Source organism: Oryctolagus cuniculus, chromosome 4, assembly GCF_964237555.1.
Source record: "Oryctolagus cuniculus chromosome 4, mOryCun1.1, whole genome shotgun sequence".
NCBI lineage: Eukaryota > Metazoa > Chordata > Mammalia > Lagomorpha > Leporidae > Oryctolagus > Oryctolagus cuniculus.
This window is the reverse complement of record NC_091435.1, coordinates 84,732,452-84,748,335: the sequence shown is the minus strand read 5'-3', so window position 1 is coordinate 84,748,335 and position 15,884 is coordinate 84,732,452. Positions and strand designations below refer to the sequence as shown.

Below are 15,884 nucleotides of genomic sequence, written 5' to 3'. Positions count from 1 at the left end.
TGTAATAGAATGAAATTCTGAAAACAGTAATACTAAACAGCACCCAGCGATTCTCAGAGAGCTGTCATACAAGGAGGAAAACACTATTTCCCCAACCTTTTCGCACCGGAAATTAGACCGTACAACCTCATCCTCCACTACCTCCCCCAGAAGTTTCGATCTAGTCCTACATTTATTCCGTGAGTTGCAATTCAGCCTGGGGGTGGAGTGCCAGAGTTCCAGTTCCCTTTGCAGTTGGGTACAGCCAAGTCTCGGTGCTTTCCATACTTAAAAGAGAGGCTGGTTAATTTGGAATGTAATCGCGGGATTGGACCGGTCTCCCCCCTCCCTTGGCCAATGGCGCAACCGGGTCCCTTTAAGAGACCAGGAATCCGTCGGGCGTCGGAGTCCGAAACGGATCCTCTCCTCTGGCCTGCTCCTCCCCTGTCCCCGCGCGGCGAATGGTTCGTGCCGGCCTATATTTACCCGAGATCTTCCTCCCGGACGGCAAGGATGTGAGGCGGGCGAGCCAGCTACGGCTCGCGGCACCGGAGAGGGCGAGCTGCAGAGGCGAGCAGCCGACCGAGGACAGCCGGTGAGGGAAGGAATGAGGTAGCGGCGGGCCCCGGAGCCGGCCATGCGCGCGCCCCGCCCTCGGAGCCCAGCGCTGCCCCGGCCGAGCCAGCCCGGACAGTGAGCGGCCGGAGCAAGGATGCGGTGAGCCCCAGCAGGACTGCTGCGCTGGGCCCCCGCCGCCAGCCGGACCCACCGCCCGACCGCTCTCCGGGCACGCCGCTGACCTGGGACCAGCCCCGCCGGGGGCGCTCGGTGGCCGGCGCCCCGTGGGGGTGGGGAGCACTGGCCCCTGGCACTCTCACGGGAGAGTTTCGGCGGCTTCTGGCCCCAGTCCCCGGGGCTGGGGGCAGGGGGTGCCTTTTTACGTTTGCGGAGGAGTGCGCGTACAGCCTCGCACCATCCCGGGCGCTTTGGCCGGGGGCACCCTCCGTATATTTGCTCGCGCGCATCTAGCTTGTTTCTCAGACATTTTCCGCTCCGCTCGTATCCTCTTTCTCTTTTTGTTGCCTGCCTGAGACTCCGCGGTCCTCCTTTTCCCAGGCTGGGTTAATTCGGTGCGCGCGCGCCCCCGTTCCCCCTTTATTTTTGCACACTCGGAACAATATTCCCTCCTCTACCCCCCGCGGGGTTCCCTAGCACTATTTGTCCTCTCGTCCCCTCCCCTCTCCAACTCCCTACTCCCAGAGTTTTATTTTTCGGTCTTGCCCGGGCCGAGCCCGGCCGGGGCTGGTGGCTCAGCGGGGCCCGCACCCGGCGCTCCGCCGCCGCCGCCCAGCAGCGCCGGGGCGCCCTCCGGAGATGCTGCCGTGGAAGAAGCACAAGTTCGAGCTGCTGGCCGAGGCGCCGCCGCGGCAGGCGTCCAAGCCCAAGGGCTACGCCGTGAGCCTGCACTACTCGGCGCTCAGCTCGCTCGCGCGGGCGTGCCCCGAAGGCGCGCTCAGCCGGGTGGGCAGCATGTTCCGCTCCAAGCGCAAGAAGCTGCACATCACCAGCGAGGACCCCACCTACACCGTGCTCTACCTGGGCAATGCCACCACCATCCAGGCGCGCGGCGACGGCTGCACCGACTTAGCTGTGGGCAAGATCTGGAGCAAAAGCGAGGCGGGCCGTCAGGGCACCAAGATGAAGCTGACCGTGAGTGCGCAGGGGATCCGCATGGTGCACGCCGAAGAGCGCGCGCTGCGCCGCCCGGGCCACCTCTACCTGCTGCACCGCGTCACCTACTGCGTGGCGGACGCGCGACTACCCAAGGTCTTCGCCTGGGTGTACCGGCACGAGCTAAAGCACAAGGCAGTCATGTTGCGCTGCCACGCCGTGCTGGTGTCCAAGCCTGAGAAGGCGCAAGCCATGGCCCTGCTGCTCTACCAGACGTCGGCCAACGCTCTGGCGGAATTTAAACGCCTCAAACGGCGGGACGACGCGCGCCACCAGCAGCAGGAGCTGGTGGGCGCGCACACCATCCCGCTAGTGCCGCTGCGCAAGCTGCTCCTGCACGGACCCTGCTGCTACAAGCCGCCGGTGGAGCGCAGCCGCAGCGCGCCCAAGCTCGGCTCCATCACCGAGGACCTGCTCGGCGAGCAGCAGGAGCAGGAGCTGCAGGAGGAAGGGGAGGAGGAGCAGCCCGAGGCCTGCTTGGAAGAGGAGGAGGAGGAGGGGGAGGCCGAGACGCAAGGGGCGCTGGTGGTGGCCATGCACTTGGAATGCGGGGACTTGCTGGACACGCTGGAGAACGACCGCGAGGAGGCGCCGGGGGGCGGCGGGGTCTCGGTGGGCCCCGGCGCCGGGCCGCCGCCCCTGCTGTTGGGCAGCGACTCGGACGTGAAGGCCGAGCTGTCGCAGCTTATTAGCGACCTGGGCGAGCTCAGCTTCGGCAACGACGTGCGCACCCTGCAGGCCGACTTGCGGGTGACGCGCCTGCTGTCGGGCGAGAGCACCGGCAGCGAGAGCTCCATCGAGGGCGGGGGCCCGGACGCCGCCTCCGTCCCCGCCGGGGACCCGTCCGGCAGCACCGGCAGCGCCAGCCTCGAGGAGCCGCGCTCGGGCTGAGAGCCGCGCCCACGGGGGCTCCCTAACCGCGGTTCCGACCTCGTCCCCGTCCCTGGTCCCTCGTCCCGGGACAGGGAAATGGGGCACTTCTGAGTTCTCTCCGGCAGCCACCCTCAACCCGTCCGCTACGCCCCAGTACTTCGCTCTGTTGGAGGCGGCTCGGGTTGCGCAAGGGTTAGTGGGGGTGCTGTGTGACCCCTGGAAATCCCACAACGGAGAGATGGGGGTAAGGGGGCCCCCGGGGCTGTAGGGGCGCGAGGTGCCTGGCCCTGGCTTCCTGTTTGCGGACAGCTGGGCCGGACGAGGAGGGGTTAACTTCCTTCCCGACCCCCCTGAGGGGAGGGCCTTGCGCTGTCATTGCCGTGTCATTAAAAACGTTTGAGCCTTTGGGGAGGCCTCTGCACCTCCAGTTCTCTTTGGTTCCAGAGCTTGTGCTGTTTACCTCAGACTGAGACCCTTGAAAACCTGCCAAATTCCTCAAATAACTGTTTTATTTGGGGGGGGGGGGAGTGAAAGCAAGCTGCAAGTTGTTTACAGTTAAAGACATCTAATATCTTAAAAAAAGGAGCTCTCCTTTAGAAACACACGCACCTTCCTCCTGTTCAGAAGATCTCACTCCGTGACGCTGTGTAAAATATTTTTGCACTGTTGTGAAGTATTTTTGACTTTTTTTTTGTACCTAACTGTGTTCTCAGAGCTGGATGTTTTATACCTTTTGCTGTGCAAAAGAAACATGTAACATGTTGTGCGGTTGTATATACAGAAATGTGGATAAAGCAATTTGTTATTTTTTAAGAGTGGCACTGTTCTGGTTCTGTTTGCCTGCCAGTGGGGAGAGAATAAAGAGGAAAATTGGACAGAACAGGTAAGCGTCCGAAGTGCTGCTGCAGGTGCCTGGTGTGGGCGTGGAAGGGGCTGTGTGTGTGTGTGTGTGTGTGTGTTGGGAGAGGATTTGAGAAGGGACCCTTCTTTCTGGGGTCAGACTGGGCCTGGGGCCTGTGTATGGGGGCCAGTCTTCTCCAGGGCATCCGTTTATTCTTCATTTATTAAGCTACACGTGAGTGTGGACTTCTGTTGTTCAGAGTTAACCTTTGGAGGGGCCGGGGTGAGTACTGTTTTCCATCTTGGCCTGTGAGGCCTGTGACTTTGGAAGTCATTGAGTGTTTTCCCACCTCCTTCTGTGGGTTCCACTGATCAAATCCGAGGACGCGAAGACACAGTCCTTTCCTTTCCAAACAGCCCAAGGAGCTTTAAGGATGAACTAGAGACCTAAGGAAAGCCCCCACAGAGTGCAAAGCCTTAGTGTGCATGAGGCAGTGCAGGTGGGGTGGGCGGGCAGCTGGGCAGGTTGCAGAGCCGGGTCCCCTCCGCAGCCCAGGCTGGCCTGCTGGGGAACGGTGTGGAGGTCAGGGCGGAGGGAGCTGGTGGAGCTTGGGCTGGGTGTGTGTATTTTGGAGTTTTCCTGCATTCTGCCTGTTTGTTTCTGTTGTAAACTCCAAACAGATGTCTCTGGTTGGGCTACACCCGATCAGCTGCAAGTTGTAATGAGAGGCTACAAAAACTGTGCCTTCTGCAAAGTCTTTTTTCCTTTTGCCCCCTCGGGCCTCTTTTCCTGTGTTGCCGAAATGGATCTCCCTCGCGGCCTTTGGCCTTTGCTGGTGTTCTGAGGCCGCTTTGTTTTCTTCATAAACAACCTGCAGCAGCTAGGCCCAGAGATCCTGCAGAGTCTGGAATTCACTGGGACCAGAGGAGAAGGGAGGGGGAGAGGTTGTCCTTCTAATTAATGGGAGTGGTGCGGGCAGGCATAAGGCCGAGGGGGTGGGTGGGAAATAGTTTAAAAACATTCAGTCTGTTCCGAAGGGCCTATGTCCCAGCTTTGGACCTATTATGTTCTGGTTGGGTTGAGAGGCCCCATCTCTCTCCACATCCTTCAGATGCACATGATGGAGTGAGATTTGAAGGCTCCCAGGTGGAGAGAGGTCAGGGACTGATCCCAGCCTGCCGCCTGGGGCCACCTTCCACACCCATGGGCAGGCAGGTGCTCTCCTGGGTGACTCGGTCTCACGTTTCCAGGGGTTCCCACACAGTGCCAAGGGCTTCTGTTATCCACAACTGATGAGGACATAAAACCGAAGGAAGATAATAGAGCTAAGACTTGGGGGTGGAGCAGGGTCTGCGTGTGTTCAGTATCTTAACCCAGTTTATGTGGCTGGTGAGAACGCCAAGGTTGGTCTTCATCTGTGGCCCACGGGGGCATGGCGGTTAGTTAGAGAGTGCAGACAAATGGCATTTAAACTGACGCCACCAATACGTGGCACTTGTCTCTCATCCAGTTTATAAATAGAAGGAGAGGCTTGGGGGTTGAGGAGGAGGAGGAGGAGGAGGAGGAAAACAGGCAGACTAGAGAGCAACCGGGCTCCCTTCCTCCCTCCCAGCGGGCCCTCCCCCTCTTTCTGGCTTCTGTCCCCACAGCACCTGAGGCTCTGACTGATGTAACTCTAGGAGATGCAAAGGTGATACGTGACTCACCTCTTCTCACAGCCCAGTCTTCCAGGGGTGATATCACCCGCGTAAGAAGAGATGTTTTGCATGGAAACAAAAGTTCCCTCAAAATCAATTTGCTCCTAGCTTGCAGAGGGACCAGAGTGGTGTGAGAAAAGCCAGCTCACTAATTAGCTGAAGCACACGTTGAGAAAGCTCCCGCGTGAGAAGTCCCACGGAACTTCGCCTTCTGCCAGGCGAGGCTCGTGTTTCTCCTTTTCGTCACCGGACTTGAAATGCAGCGAGACACCTACCACATTCCTGCCTGAGCAATCCGCCGCCGCCGCCGCTGCCGTCTGACCGTGCAGGCTTCGCTGCAAGGCTGGCGGAGCTGCTTCCGGCGGCAGGAGAGCTCGGAGCCGGCGTTCGCCGCCCTCTGCACAGACATCCCACGTTCCAGCCCACAGCCGGTCGTGTAGGTTGAGGGGGCCGGGAGAGGAGCAGGATGGCGTAACAACTGGGGTTACAGACCCTCTCAACCGCACCCCCTGCACACACACCTGCCCCCTACGGAGAAGCTCCCACTCCCGGCCCGGCAGGCCCGGCAAGAGTGGGTCACACAGAGAAAGCAGCACAGTTTCCTCCAGGGGGACAGAGCTGCCTCTGAGAGTTCTGCCGGGCCAAGGAGAGAACTGGCTGCTGGACTCAACCCCCGGCCCGGCGCTGGGGAGCTCCTGGCGGTCACCAAGGATCATGAGAAACAGAAAAATTCCTGTAGAAGCTGGTTGCCCGCTTTTCTAACGGGATCCGCTCATCGAGCAAGCAGACCCCTTTCCTCCGTGCAGTGGGCATCTGTAGCCCTGGCGTCTGCTCCTAAGTGATGCCTGACAAAGCCAGAAGTGGGCGTGGCCTGCGGGCCGGAGCCCCGCCCCACACTTGGAGTCCCGGGCTCCAGGCCACAGTCTCCCTCTGCACCCGGCCTCCTGCATGTGGCCACATGTGGACCTGGCTCCCTGTTAGCCGGGGCTTTTTCTGTTCTTGTGGATTCACCTGGTCTTTTTTCTTTTTATATTTTTTATTTATTTATTTATTTTTTGACAGGCAGAGTGGACAGTGAGAGAGAGAGACAGAGAGAAAGGTCTTCCTTTGCCATTGGTTCACCCTCCAATGGCCGCCGCGGCCCGGCGCGCTGCAGCCAGCGCACTGCGCTGATCCGATGGCAGGAGCCAGGTACTTATGCTGGTCTCTCATGGGGTGCAGGGCCCAAGGACTTGAGCCATCCTCCACTGCACTCCCTGGCCACAGCAGAGAGCTGGCCTGGAAGAGGGGCAACCGGGACAGAATCCAGGGCCCCAACCAGGACTAGAACCTGGTGTGCCAGGGCCGAAAGGCGGAGGATTAGCCTAGTGAGCCGCGGCGCCGGCCGATTCACCTGGTCTTAACACCCAAGTGTTCCTGGACCCAACTCCCGCTGCCGGCGAGGAAGTCACTCACCCTGATCAAGCATCATCTTGGTGGTTTGAGTATTTAGTGGGCTCTGGAACACTTTTCCTCTCCCGGTCACTCTCTTTCGGTGTTCATTGGCACCGCCAAGGCCCCGATTTCTAGCCCTCCACGGACAGTGTCCTGACAGCCTCCTTTCCTGCCCTCCCCCCACCCGACTCCTTCCCCATAACAGGTTCCTCCCTCTGCCTTCTATTGCCCAGATCTGCACCTGGCCCTGGCTTCATGTCTTTTTCTCTCCACAAATGTAGCTTGGACCTGAAATCTAAAAGCAAAGAAAGCCCACATTTTAAGAGAACGATAGGGGCTAGAGCTGTGGCACTGTGAGTCAAGTTGCTGCCTACAGTATCAGAATCTCATATGGGTGCCAGTTCAAGTCCTGGCTGCTCCACCTCTATCCAGCTCTCCACTAATGTGCCTGGGAGGGTAGTGGAAGATGGCCCAAGTGCTTGGGCCCCTGCATCCGCATGGGAGACCCAGATGAAGCTCCTGGCTTCAGCCTGGCCCAGCCCCAGCCATTGTGGCCATTTGGGGAGTGAACCAGCAGATGGAAGATCTCTCTGTATAACTCTGCCTTTCAAATAAATAAATAAATAAATCCTTAAAAAAAAAAGATAAATCAAACATGTAGGTATCAACCAGCACCAATCCTGCAACCCTAAACCATGCTCTGGCCCCGCCTCCTACTTAGAAATGAGCAAATTGAGGCACAGGGCAGTGATGTCCTGCCAAGTTCAACAAGAACAAAGACCCAGGAGTACAAACTCTTAAACCAATGCTCTGGCTTTTATGACTTATAACCTGGTTTTTAGGTTTGCGTTGGCAGGAACTGGCACTTGCATGTTTGTTTGCTTTCCCATTTATGCCCACAGATATCACACATGATAGATGCTTAGTGATAAATATTTGTGATGCTCTTCACCAAGACCCGATCCCCCACCCAGTGTGAATGTGCAATGGGAGAGGGAGAGAGGGCAGAGTCCGTCTCCCTGGGGACAACACTGATGGTGGGCAGGGTGGCAGCCCTCTGAGAAACATGGTCTCCTTTTGCACCCACCCTTGAGAGCTGGTCTGCTGAGACCCGGCCCTGGGAGAGCAGGTGTAGACTGAGGGTGGGAGAGCTCTTCCCCTTGCATATTATTAATCATCTTCCTGGTCGGCTTCCATGTTTTCAGCATCTCTGATTCACTACACATAGCAGGCACTCAGGCAATGCTAAAGAGGCAGGAGAGGTGTGATTCCATCCCAGGCTAGGAGAACAGGTCTGATAAAGCCCGAGGCCGCTGCCCAGGTGGAGGAGCCAAGGGTAGAAGGCTGTACTTGTGTTTGCTGAGGAGGGGAGCTTGGGAGACGTTTATCTCCCCAACTCAACGCAAAGGAGATTTTTCCTTGAAGCTTGCCTGACTTTCTAGGGAAGGAGGCTTCTGGTTTGGAGAAGCTTGGTTCATTTGGAATTGGCTTGAACAGAATTGGAATCCTGCTTGTTACTCCCAACTCCTTGAATTTGTACCAAATGAAGACCCAAACAAAGCAGTGTGGTAGGAGGCCTGCAAAGGGGAGATATGGGTCCAGGCCCTGGAGTGACAGGGCTCAGTCAAGCCACTTCCTCTCTCTGGCCTCAGATCCTCAGAGATAAAATGTGTGGGCCGGAGTAGATAATAGCAAGATTTTCAAACAAGTCAAGGTGAAGGCCACTTGTGAGCCTGCCTTCCTCCTTTAGTGGGTCAGAACAGAAGAGCCCCATGGCCCTGGGCTAGAAACTGCTGAGAGCTTCGGAGACAGAGCTCATCTTGAGGCTCTGTTGTGCCTGAACCTCACCAAGGTCTGGTTTGGAGGTGGCATCTCCTTGGCCAATCCAGAGCAGGGGATACCCCTGTTAAGTGAGCTGTCAGCACCTCAACACTCGGAGGCCACGGTGGCTCCTGGCATGGGGACGGTCACTGGATCTAAGGGCCACTTTAGGGTCCGGAGAAGTGAAATGACTTGCCTGAGGCCACTCAGAGCTCCAGTCTCCTGGCCCCAAGTGCACGCTCTTTTCCCTTCAGCATCCTTCAGACCAGGGATGCGTTTGTTTGGAGGCGACCCACATACTCTGCAAGGAACCTTGGCCACCTGCAGCAGGTCTGAGAATGAGAGGCAGCTTATAACTGAGAAGTGTCTCCCCACTCCCCCTGCACTGGCAGCCCCAGGACCCCCACCCCCACTTCAAATCCTGGCTCTTCCTCTAAGAGAACTGGTTCTTAGCTGCTCCCTCGCCTCTGTTCCCAGCTTAGCCGTCACGGCTCAGGGGTCACCGCTCACTCCAAGGTCTTGTACCCTTCGCATCCGAGAGCTGGAACTGCAGTGCTGCTCCTGTCCTCTTCCTTCCGTTTGCAGATGGAGCAAGTGAGGCGCTCTCACCCTCGCCCTCACCCTCGTCCTTGTGCGTGGGTCCCGGAGCTTATGGCAGAGCCAGCCTTAGAACTCAGATGTGCATTTCCCCCAGTCTCTTCAGGGCGCCCCACTGCCCTCTGTCGGAAACCCCCAGCAGGGGCTGGCCCCGTGGCACAAAGGAGTAACCCACGGCTGGGGTTAAGTTGCGGCTTGTATAGCTGGTATCCCACGTCCTGGCTGTTTCTCTTCTGATACAGCTCCCTGCTTATGGGACTGGGAAAACATCAGAAGAGGGCCCAAGTACTTGGGCCCCTGCCACCCATGTGGGAGACCTGGATAGGGTTTTGGGTTCCTAGCTTTGGCCTGACCCTGACCATTGCAGTCATTTAGAGAATGAACCAGCAGATGGAAGATTCTCTCCCTCTCTCTCTCTCTCTGCCTTTCAAATAAAATAAAATAAATCTTAAAAAAAAAAATAAGAAACTCTTAGCAAGTCTCACTGCCTTGGAAATATGGACTAATTTATGAGGATACTTTGAAAGTTTGTGAAAAATGGAATTAAAAGTTTATTTTGGTGCTCATGGAAAACATGCATTGTGAAAAAACAATGCATGGGTTTCAAAAAATTTTTGCAAGAAAATAAGTTTCCATCCCATGGCCTTTCTGAAGGACCCTGCAAAGTGTGTGAAGCAGGTCAAGTCCCCATTTCTGCCTCCTCTGCGGTTTGTTCCCCCGCCAACAGCAGCTATCTCAGACTCTTACCTAAGTGACCTTTTCAGGGAATTGACATTTTAATAGAGGACTGATGGATATTGAAAGCCTTGTGCAACACAAAGGGCCAGATAAGAAGGATGTCTCCGGCCCAGGGAGGCAGGAGGCCCGAGTAGGCAGGGAGGAATGTTTCTGGGTGGGAAAGACTTCTCAAAATGTCATAGATGCTGCCCTAGCACCATCAGGCACACTCCTGAGGGTTCCACTCTGGCAGCTGTGCCCACAGGAGCTCTGAGAGAGAGCGTGGGTAGGGCTGGGGCTTCCGCACCAGCACGCTGTCAGTTCTGTGCTCCGGATCAGGGCTTGGGAGTGATTCTCACTCCCTCCGCCCCACCCTGCCAAGACCCACAAAGCCTGCAGAAGTTCCTCTCCCACCCTGCTGCCGGCCCCTCCACCGCCACCCCCACCCCCGCCAAGCCTCCCCCGCAGGGAGACCTGTCCTGGCCTTCCTCTGCCAGGCTATACCAGTGGCCCTGACATCAGGACGAACCGTTCACTGGTGCTCACCACCAGACCTGTTTAAAAGAGCAACTTGCAATCAGGTCTGAAAGAGGTGTGCAGACACAGCAGGTGTGTGGGGCCCTCCTCTCTCAGGTCACAGTGAAGGGAGCTTTCAGACTCCCTGACTGGTCAGACCCTTTGACAGGTATTGACAGTGATCGCCTCATAAGGCGGTGCTGTGATGTGTTATAAATCTGCCACTCTGTTCTTCTGGTCAGGTCCTAGCAGGTGTCCAATGTTAACTAACCAACCTGAGTGAGGTTGGGAACTGGAGCAAGGGGCAGTACACCTGGGGAAGGTCGTACGGGCGCAGCAGCAGAAGAAATGCGGGCTGGTGCTGTGGCATAGTGGGTTAAGCCTCTGCCTACGGTGCCAGCATCCCATAATGGGTGCCGGTTCAAGTCCCGGCTGCTCCACTTCCGATCCAGCTCCCTGCTAATGCACCTGGGAAAGCAGAGGAAGATGGCCCAGGTCCTTGGGCCCTTGCACCCATGGGAGAGACCCAGAAGAAGCTCCTGGCTCTTGGCTTCAGATCGTCCCGGTTCTGGCTGATGTGGCCATTTGGGAGTGAACCAGTGAATGAAAGATCTCTCTCTCTCTCTCTCTCTCTCTCTCTCTCTAATTCTGCCTTTCAAATAAATAAATCTTTAAAAAAAGGAAGAAGTGAATTTGAGACTTGGTTCTAGCCCTGGTTTCCCCACCTGGTAGCTCTTTGGCCTTGGGTGGGTGTCCTCTGGGAGGCCAGTTCCTTCTGTGAGATAGAGGTACTGGTACCTAATGGAACCCCTCGCTTGCTTTGAGACCCAAAATCTACACATTGGGTGAGTAACAGCTTTGCAAAGTGTGGCACAGGAAAGGAGTGGTTGCTACCGGAATATTCAGATTGCAAGGCTCGGGCTGAGCGAGCCTGCATGGGGCTCCCCCACAGGGTGAACGTGTCTGTGGGCAGGGACATTTTCCCTGAAACATATCCCAGGGTCCAAGGAGAGAAAATATGCAAAAACAAGGAAGTGATCTGTTAAGAGCAGGAAACAGCCAGCGGGTATTCAAATGGCATGCTTTATGTGGAAAGATTCCGGGCTCACTTCCTGTCGGAGGGCCCCCACAGCCACATGTGCTCTGTGGTCAGCTCCAGTCCAATCTCTTCCATCAGCTGTGACAGAAGGGCATGGCGCTGCCCTTTGCTCCCTGGCTGGGCTTTTATCTGCTGCACGTAATGGGATTCATTATGTCATCAGCTGTTTGTCAGCCCAGATCAGCACTGCCTGTGCGTTCATGTTCTATACGTATGTGCACGTGCGCGCGCGCGCACACACACACACACACACATCCGAAACTCTCCACAAATATTGGCATTTGTGATTTCATTTACATTTCAAATCAATGTCCCTGGAAGGGACACAGGCCCTCTGAACGTAATCCTTCAGACCGACTGTTTTCTGGAAACGTGGGGTTTCTGAGGATTTCCCTGGAGACCTGTAGGTAGACAGAATGCACACAGGAACACTTTGGCCCCTCTTGGCCTGACAGAACAGTGCTGTGTGTGTCCCTGTGGGTACGCCTGGGACACTGCTGGGGGCAGCGGTAGGAGGGCTGTGCACCCCGGCTGTTATGGTTGGCGCCTGCGTGGAATGATTGGAGCAAAGTTACAGAGTGGTGAGAGAGCTCTGCTGATCCTCCCAGACTTCTGCCAAGCAAAACTCCCAAGCGCACAACCCTCTCTTTTCCATTGTGCTCTTTCTCTTCATTTGTTTTTGATCTTAAAAGGCCTTTGAACGAATGGAAACCACTAGTTCCCGTGGGGAATGGTCTGTGTCGCCAGAGCCCATGATCCAAAGAGCCCTGTGGCTAGGAGGCCCAGAGACTCCAGTCTGCTCAGCACAGTCCTGGCATCGGCCGGGAGTCCTCGCTCGCATCATGATCCTGGTGCCACCCTTCGTGCACACAAGTGCCCTGGTTCAGATGCTAATGACTTGGCTGTCCTACCTGTAACCTAGGCGGTTTTGACTTTGTGCCATGTCTTCATCCATTCTGTTCTCTTTCACTGAAGGTGTACTTACAACACACCTACATGTGTCAAGGCGACCTCGGTTCTTGTCTCACGTAGAAGAATTTCCACACGGCCAGGGCAGTGAGCAAAGCAAGGTTTATTTAAGTCAGAAACCTCCTGCAGTGGCGTCAGGACAGGGGCTGCCAGGGAGGAAGACCTGGGAAGCTTGTCAAGGTGGGGTCCTGTAAGCACAGCTTGGGGAGGAACAGAGTGACAGCTAACAATCAATCAGAGGGCGGGGACTAAACCCATCAAGGGCCGGAACTGGAATCCTGTCTAGCCTGCTCTTGATGAAACACAAAAAAGCCATCAGAAGTAGGGTTGGTCACTGCTGTTGCTATTCTCATGCTAAACCTAGAAACTCAGAGGGGGTGAGATTGACACTTTTGTCTTGCTAAAGGGAACTTCTAGGGAGAAGCAAACATTTTGTGTACTCTCAAGGGGATTCCCCCTTTTCCCACTCCAACAGGTACCGGACCTAACTGCCTAATAGGCCATCGAACTCCTCAAGATTTTTAGGGGTTATGCTGTTTTTAAAAATAACCTATCTGCCACTTCTTTCCAGTCCTGTACTTTTAAAAACCATTTTAAAAGAACATTTCAGTTTTCTTCCTCAGTGACCCATTTTTTTAAAAAAGAGATTATTTATTTATTTAAAAATCAGAGTTACATAGAGAGAGAAGGAGAGGCAGAGAGAGAGGGGGGGGGGGGGTCTTCCATCCGCTGGTTCACTCCGCAATTGGCTGCAAGAGCCAGAGCTGCGCCAATCTGAAGCCAGGAGCCAGGAGCTTCTTCAGGTCTCCCACACGGGTACAGGGCCCAAGGACTTGCGCCATCTTCTACTGCTTTCCCAGGTCACAGCAGAGAGCTGGATGGGAAGTGGAGCAGCCAGGACTTAAACCGGTGTCCATATGGGATGCCAGCAATACAGGCAGTGGCTTTACCCACTGCGCCACAGCACCAGCCCGTGACCCATTTTTTTTGATTTATGGATTTGGTCATCAGAAGGAATGCAAGGGGGCCAGTCCTTTCTGCATGCATATGGGCACCTGTTTAAGTCCCAGCTGCTCTACTTCCAATCCAGCTCCCTGAGAGTGTGCCTGGGAAAGCATCAGAAGATGGCCCAAGTGGGAAACCTGGAAGAAGTTCCGGGCCTAGGGCTTTGGTCTGGCCCAGCTCTGGCTGTAGCGGCCATCTTAGGGAGTGAACTAGTGGATGGAAAATCTCTCTCTCTCTCTCTGTAACTCTGCCTTTCATATAAATAAATACATCTTAAAGAGAGAGAGAGAGAGAGAGAGATGGCTCTGTGTTGTGGTGTACTGGGTTATGCTACCATCTGCAGTACCATCATCTCATACGGGTGCTGGCTTGATTCCCAGCTATTCTACTTCCAATCCAGCTCCCTGCTAATGTCCTAGGAAAGCAGTAGAAGATGGCCCAAGTGGCTTGGGCCTCTGCCATTCATTTGGGAGACCCGGAAGAAGCTCCTGGCTCCTGGCTTCAGACAGGCTCAGCTCTGGCTGTTGCTGCCATTTGGGGAGTGAACCAGTGGATGGAAGACCCTCCTCCCTCCCTCCCTGGCTGCAACTCTCTCTTTCAAATAAATTTAAGAAAGAGGAAGAGGAAGAAGAAGAAGAAGGAGGAGGAGGAGGAGGAAGAAAAAGAAGAGGAAGAAGAAAAAGAAGAAGAAGGAATGCAAGGTGGCAGGTATAATTAAATAAGGTAAAGAATGCTATCTGCCTTAACCAATCCCATTCCCTTGCTGGCTTGACCTGATAAAGCTTTATTACCCATGCAGTATGCACTAATAGTCCTGGTTGCCAGGTTGTCATTGAGGGACCCAGGTTGCTTCTGTGTTATGGCGCCACCACCTCCTAGGACAAGAATCATGGGCCAGATGGGTTGTGCCAGCTGTGTTTTTTTTTTTTTGTTTTTTTTTTTTTTTTTTTTTTCAGATAAAGACTTGTTTTGTTTTAATGATGGATCCTCGGTAATCAGAGCCACCATGTACAGACAAAAGGGGGAGGAGCTTTATTTCTTGGTCTCCTCCTCCTTGGCCTGAAGGCGCTCCTTAAGGCGTATGTGTGTCTCCTTGCTCTTCCACCTGCTGGCCCAGCCCGGTCAGCCTTCAGCTTGTGGATGTGTTTTGTGAGCATGTGACCCGTGTGGCGGTGAGTCTTCCTGGATTCACAGTGTCTGTGAGCAGCTGGCACAGAGTCCGTACCCTCCTCCTCCAGGTTGCCTTCTTGCATTTTCACACGGGCTGTGCCCACGTGCCTGCACTTCCTGTGTGCTGAGCTGTTTTTCCTGCGCTGAGCCCGGGATGGACAGCCACAGGCTTGCAGACGGTCAGCCCATCTCTGAGGGGAGTTGGCACTGGCCATGACCTTCTCACCACAGCAGAGGACACTGGAGGCTAGCCTCTCCAGGAGCCTGAGCATGCTCCTGGCTGCAGCCAAGGTGGCGAAAGGCTGGTGTGTCTCTACAGAGAGAAAGAGAGAGAGAGAGAGAGAGAGAGATCTTCCATCTACTGGTTCACTCTGGAATGACTGCAACATCTAGGGCTGGGCCAGGCTGAAGCCAGGAGCCAGGAGTTTCAACCAGGTCTCCCATGCAGGTGCAGGGGCCCAAGCACTTGAACCATTTCCCACTGCTTATTCAGGCCATAGCAGAGACCTGGATCAGAAGAGGAGCTCAAACTAGCACCCATATGGGTTTCCGGAGCTGCAGGTGGATGCTTAACCCGCTACGCCACAGCACAGGCCCCAGCTCTGGTTCTTAGAGTGCTGAGATTTGTGTTTCTGGGACCTGTCACAGGGTCCCCCTGCACCGTGCAAGGCTGCGGAGCACAGGGCACATGGAGCCTTGCTGGCTGCTCTACGTCCTTGGGCAGCTGCAGCCACTGAGGGAGGTGCTGTGGCCTCCTCTCCCTGAGACCTGAGCTACCTTCCAGGACAGAGCCCAGGCCCCTGGCAGAAGGGAGTCTCTGCTTCCCAGATGCCAGGAGGACCTGGATAGACGGGTGTGTGTGTGTGTGTGTGTGTAAGATCTCAAGAGAACTCCACCCCTGCCACAGCCCAGCTGGGACGCTTGACCCAAGTGTCACTGTCCCCAGTAGGAAATCTTCAGGCTGGACTGGGAGTGGGGGTGGATTTTTAGCACATACTACCCTGTACTGGTTGGATTTTTATTTGGTTAATTAGCATGTTACATTTATAACAAAGTAATCTAATTAAAAAATGAAGAACTATATAATGCAGCTTAGAAATATTTTGATTTGAAATGGTATTTTTAAAAATGATTTATTATTTTAAAATCAGAGTTACAGAGAAGGAGAGGCAGAGAGAGAGAGATCTTCCATTTGCTGGTTCACTCCCCAAATGGCTGCAATAGGGCTGATCCAAGCCAAAGTCAAGAGTCAGGAACTTTATTCAGGTCTCCTACATGGGTGCAGAGGCCTAAGGACTTGGACCATCTTCTACTGCTTTCCCAGGCATACTACTAGGGAGCTCTATCGGAAATGGAACAGCTGGATCTGGAACCAGGGACCACAAGGGATACTGGTGCTGCAAGTGATGGCTTCATCCGCTATGCTGCAGTGCCG

At 55.1% G+C, this 15,884-nt stretch overlaps 1 protein-coding gene across 1 annotated transcript; it reads left to right on the top strand.

Moving 5' to 3' along the window:
• Positions 1-1,193: 1,193 nt before the first annotated feature.
• On the top strand, positions 1,194-3,396 carry FAM43A (family with sequence similarity 43 member A). The gene has a single exon (XM_008266697.4). The coding sequence runs from the start codon at positions 1,354-1,356 to the stop codon at positions 2,599-2,601; it is 1,248 nt and encodes a 415-aa protein (XP_008264919.2). The 5' UTR covers positions 1,194-1,353; the 3' UTR covers positions 2,602-3,396.
• The last annotated feature ends 12,488 nt before the right edge of the window (positions 3,397-15,884 follow it).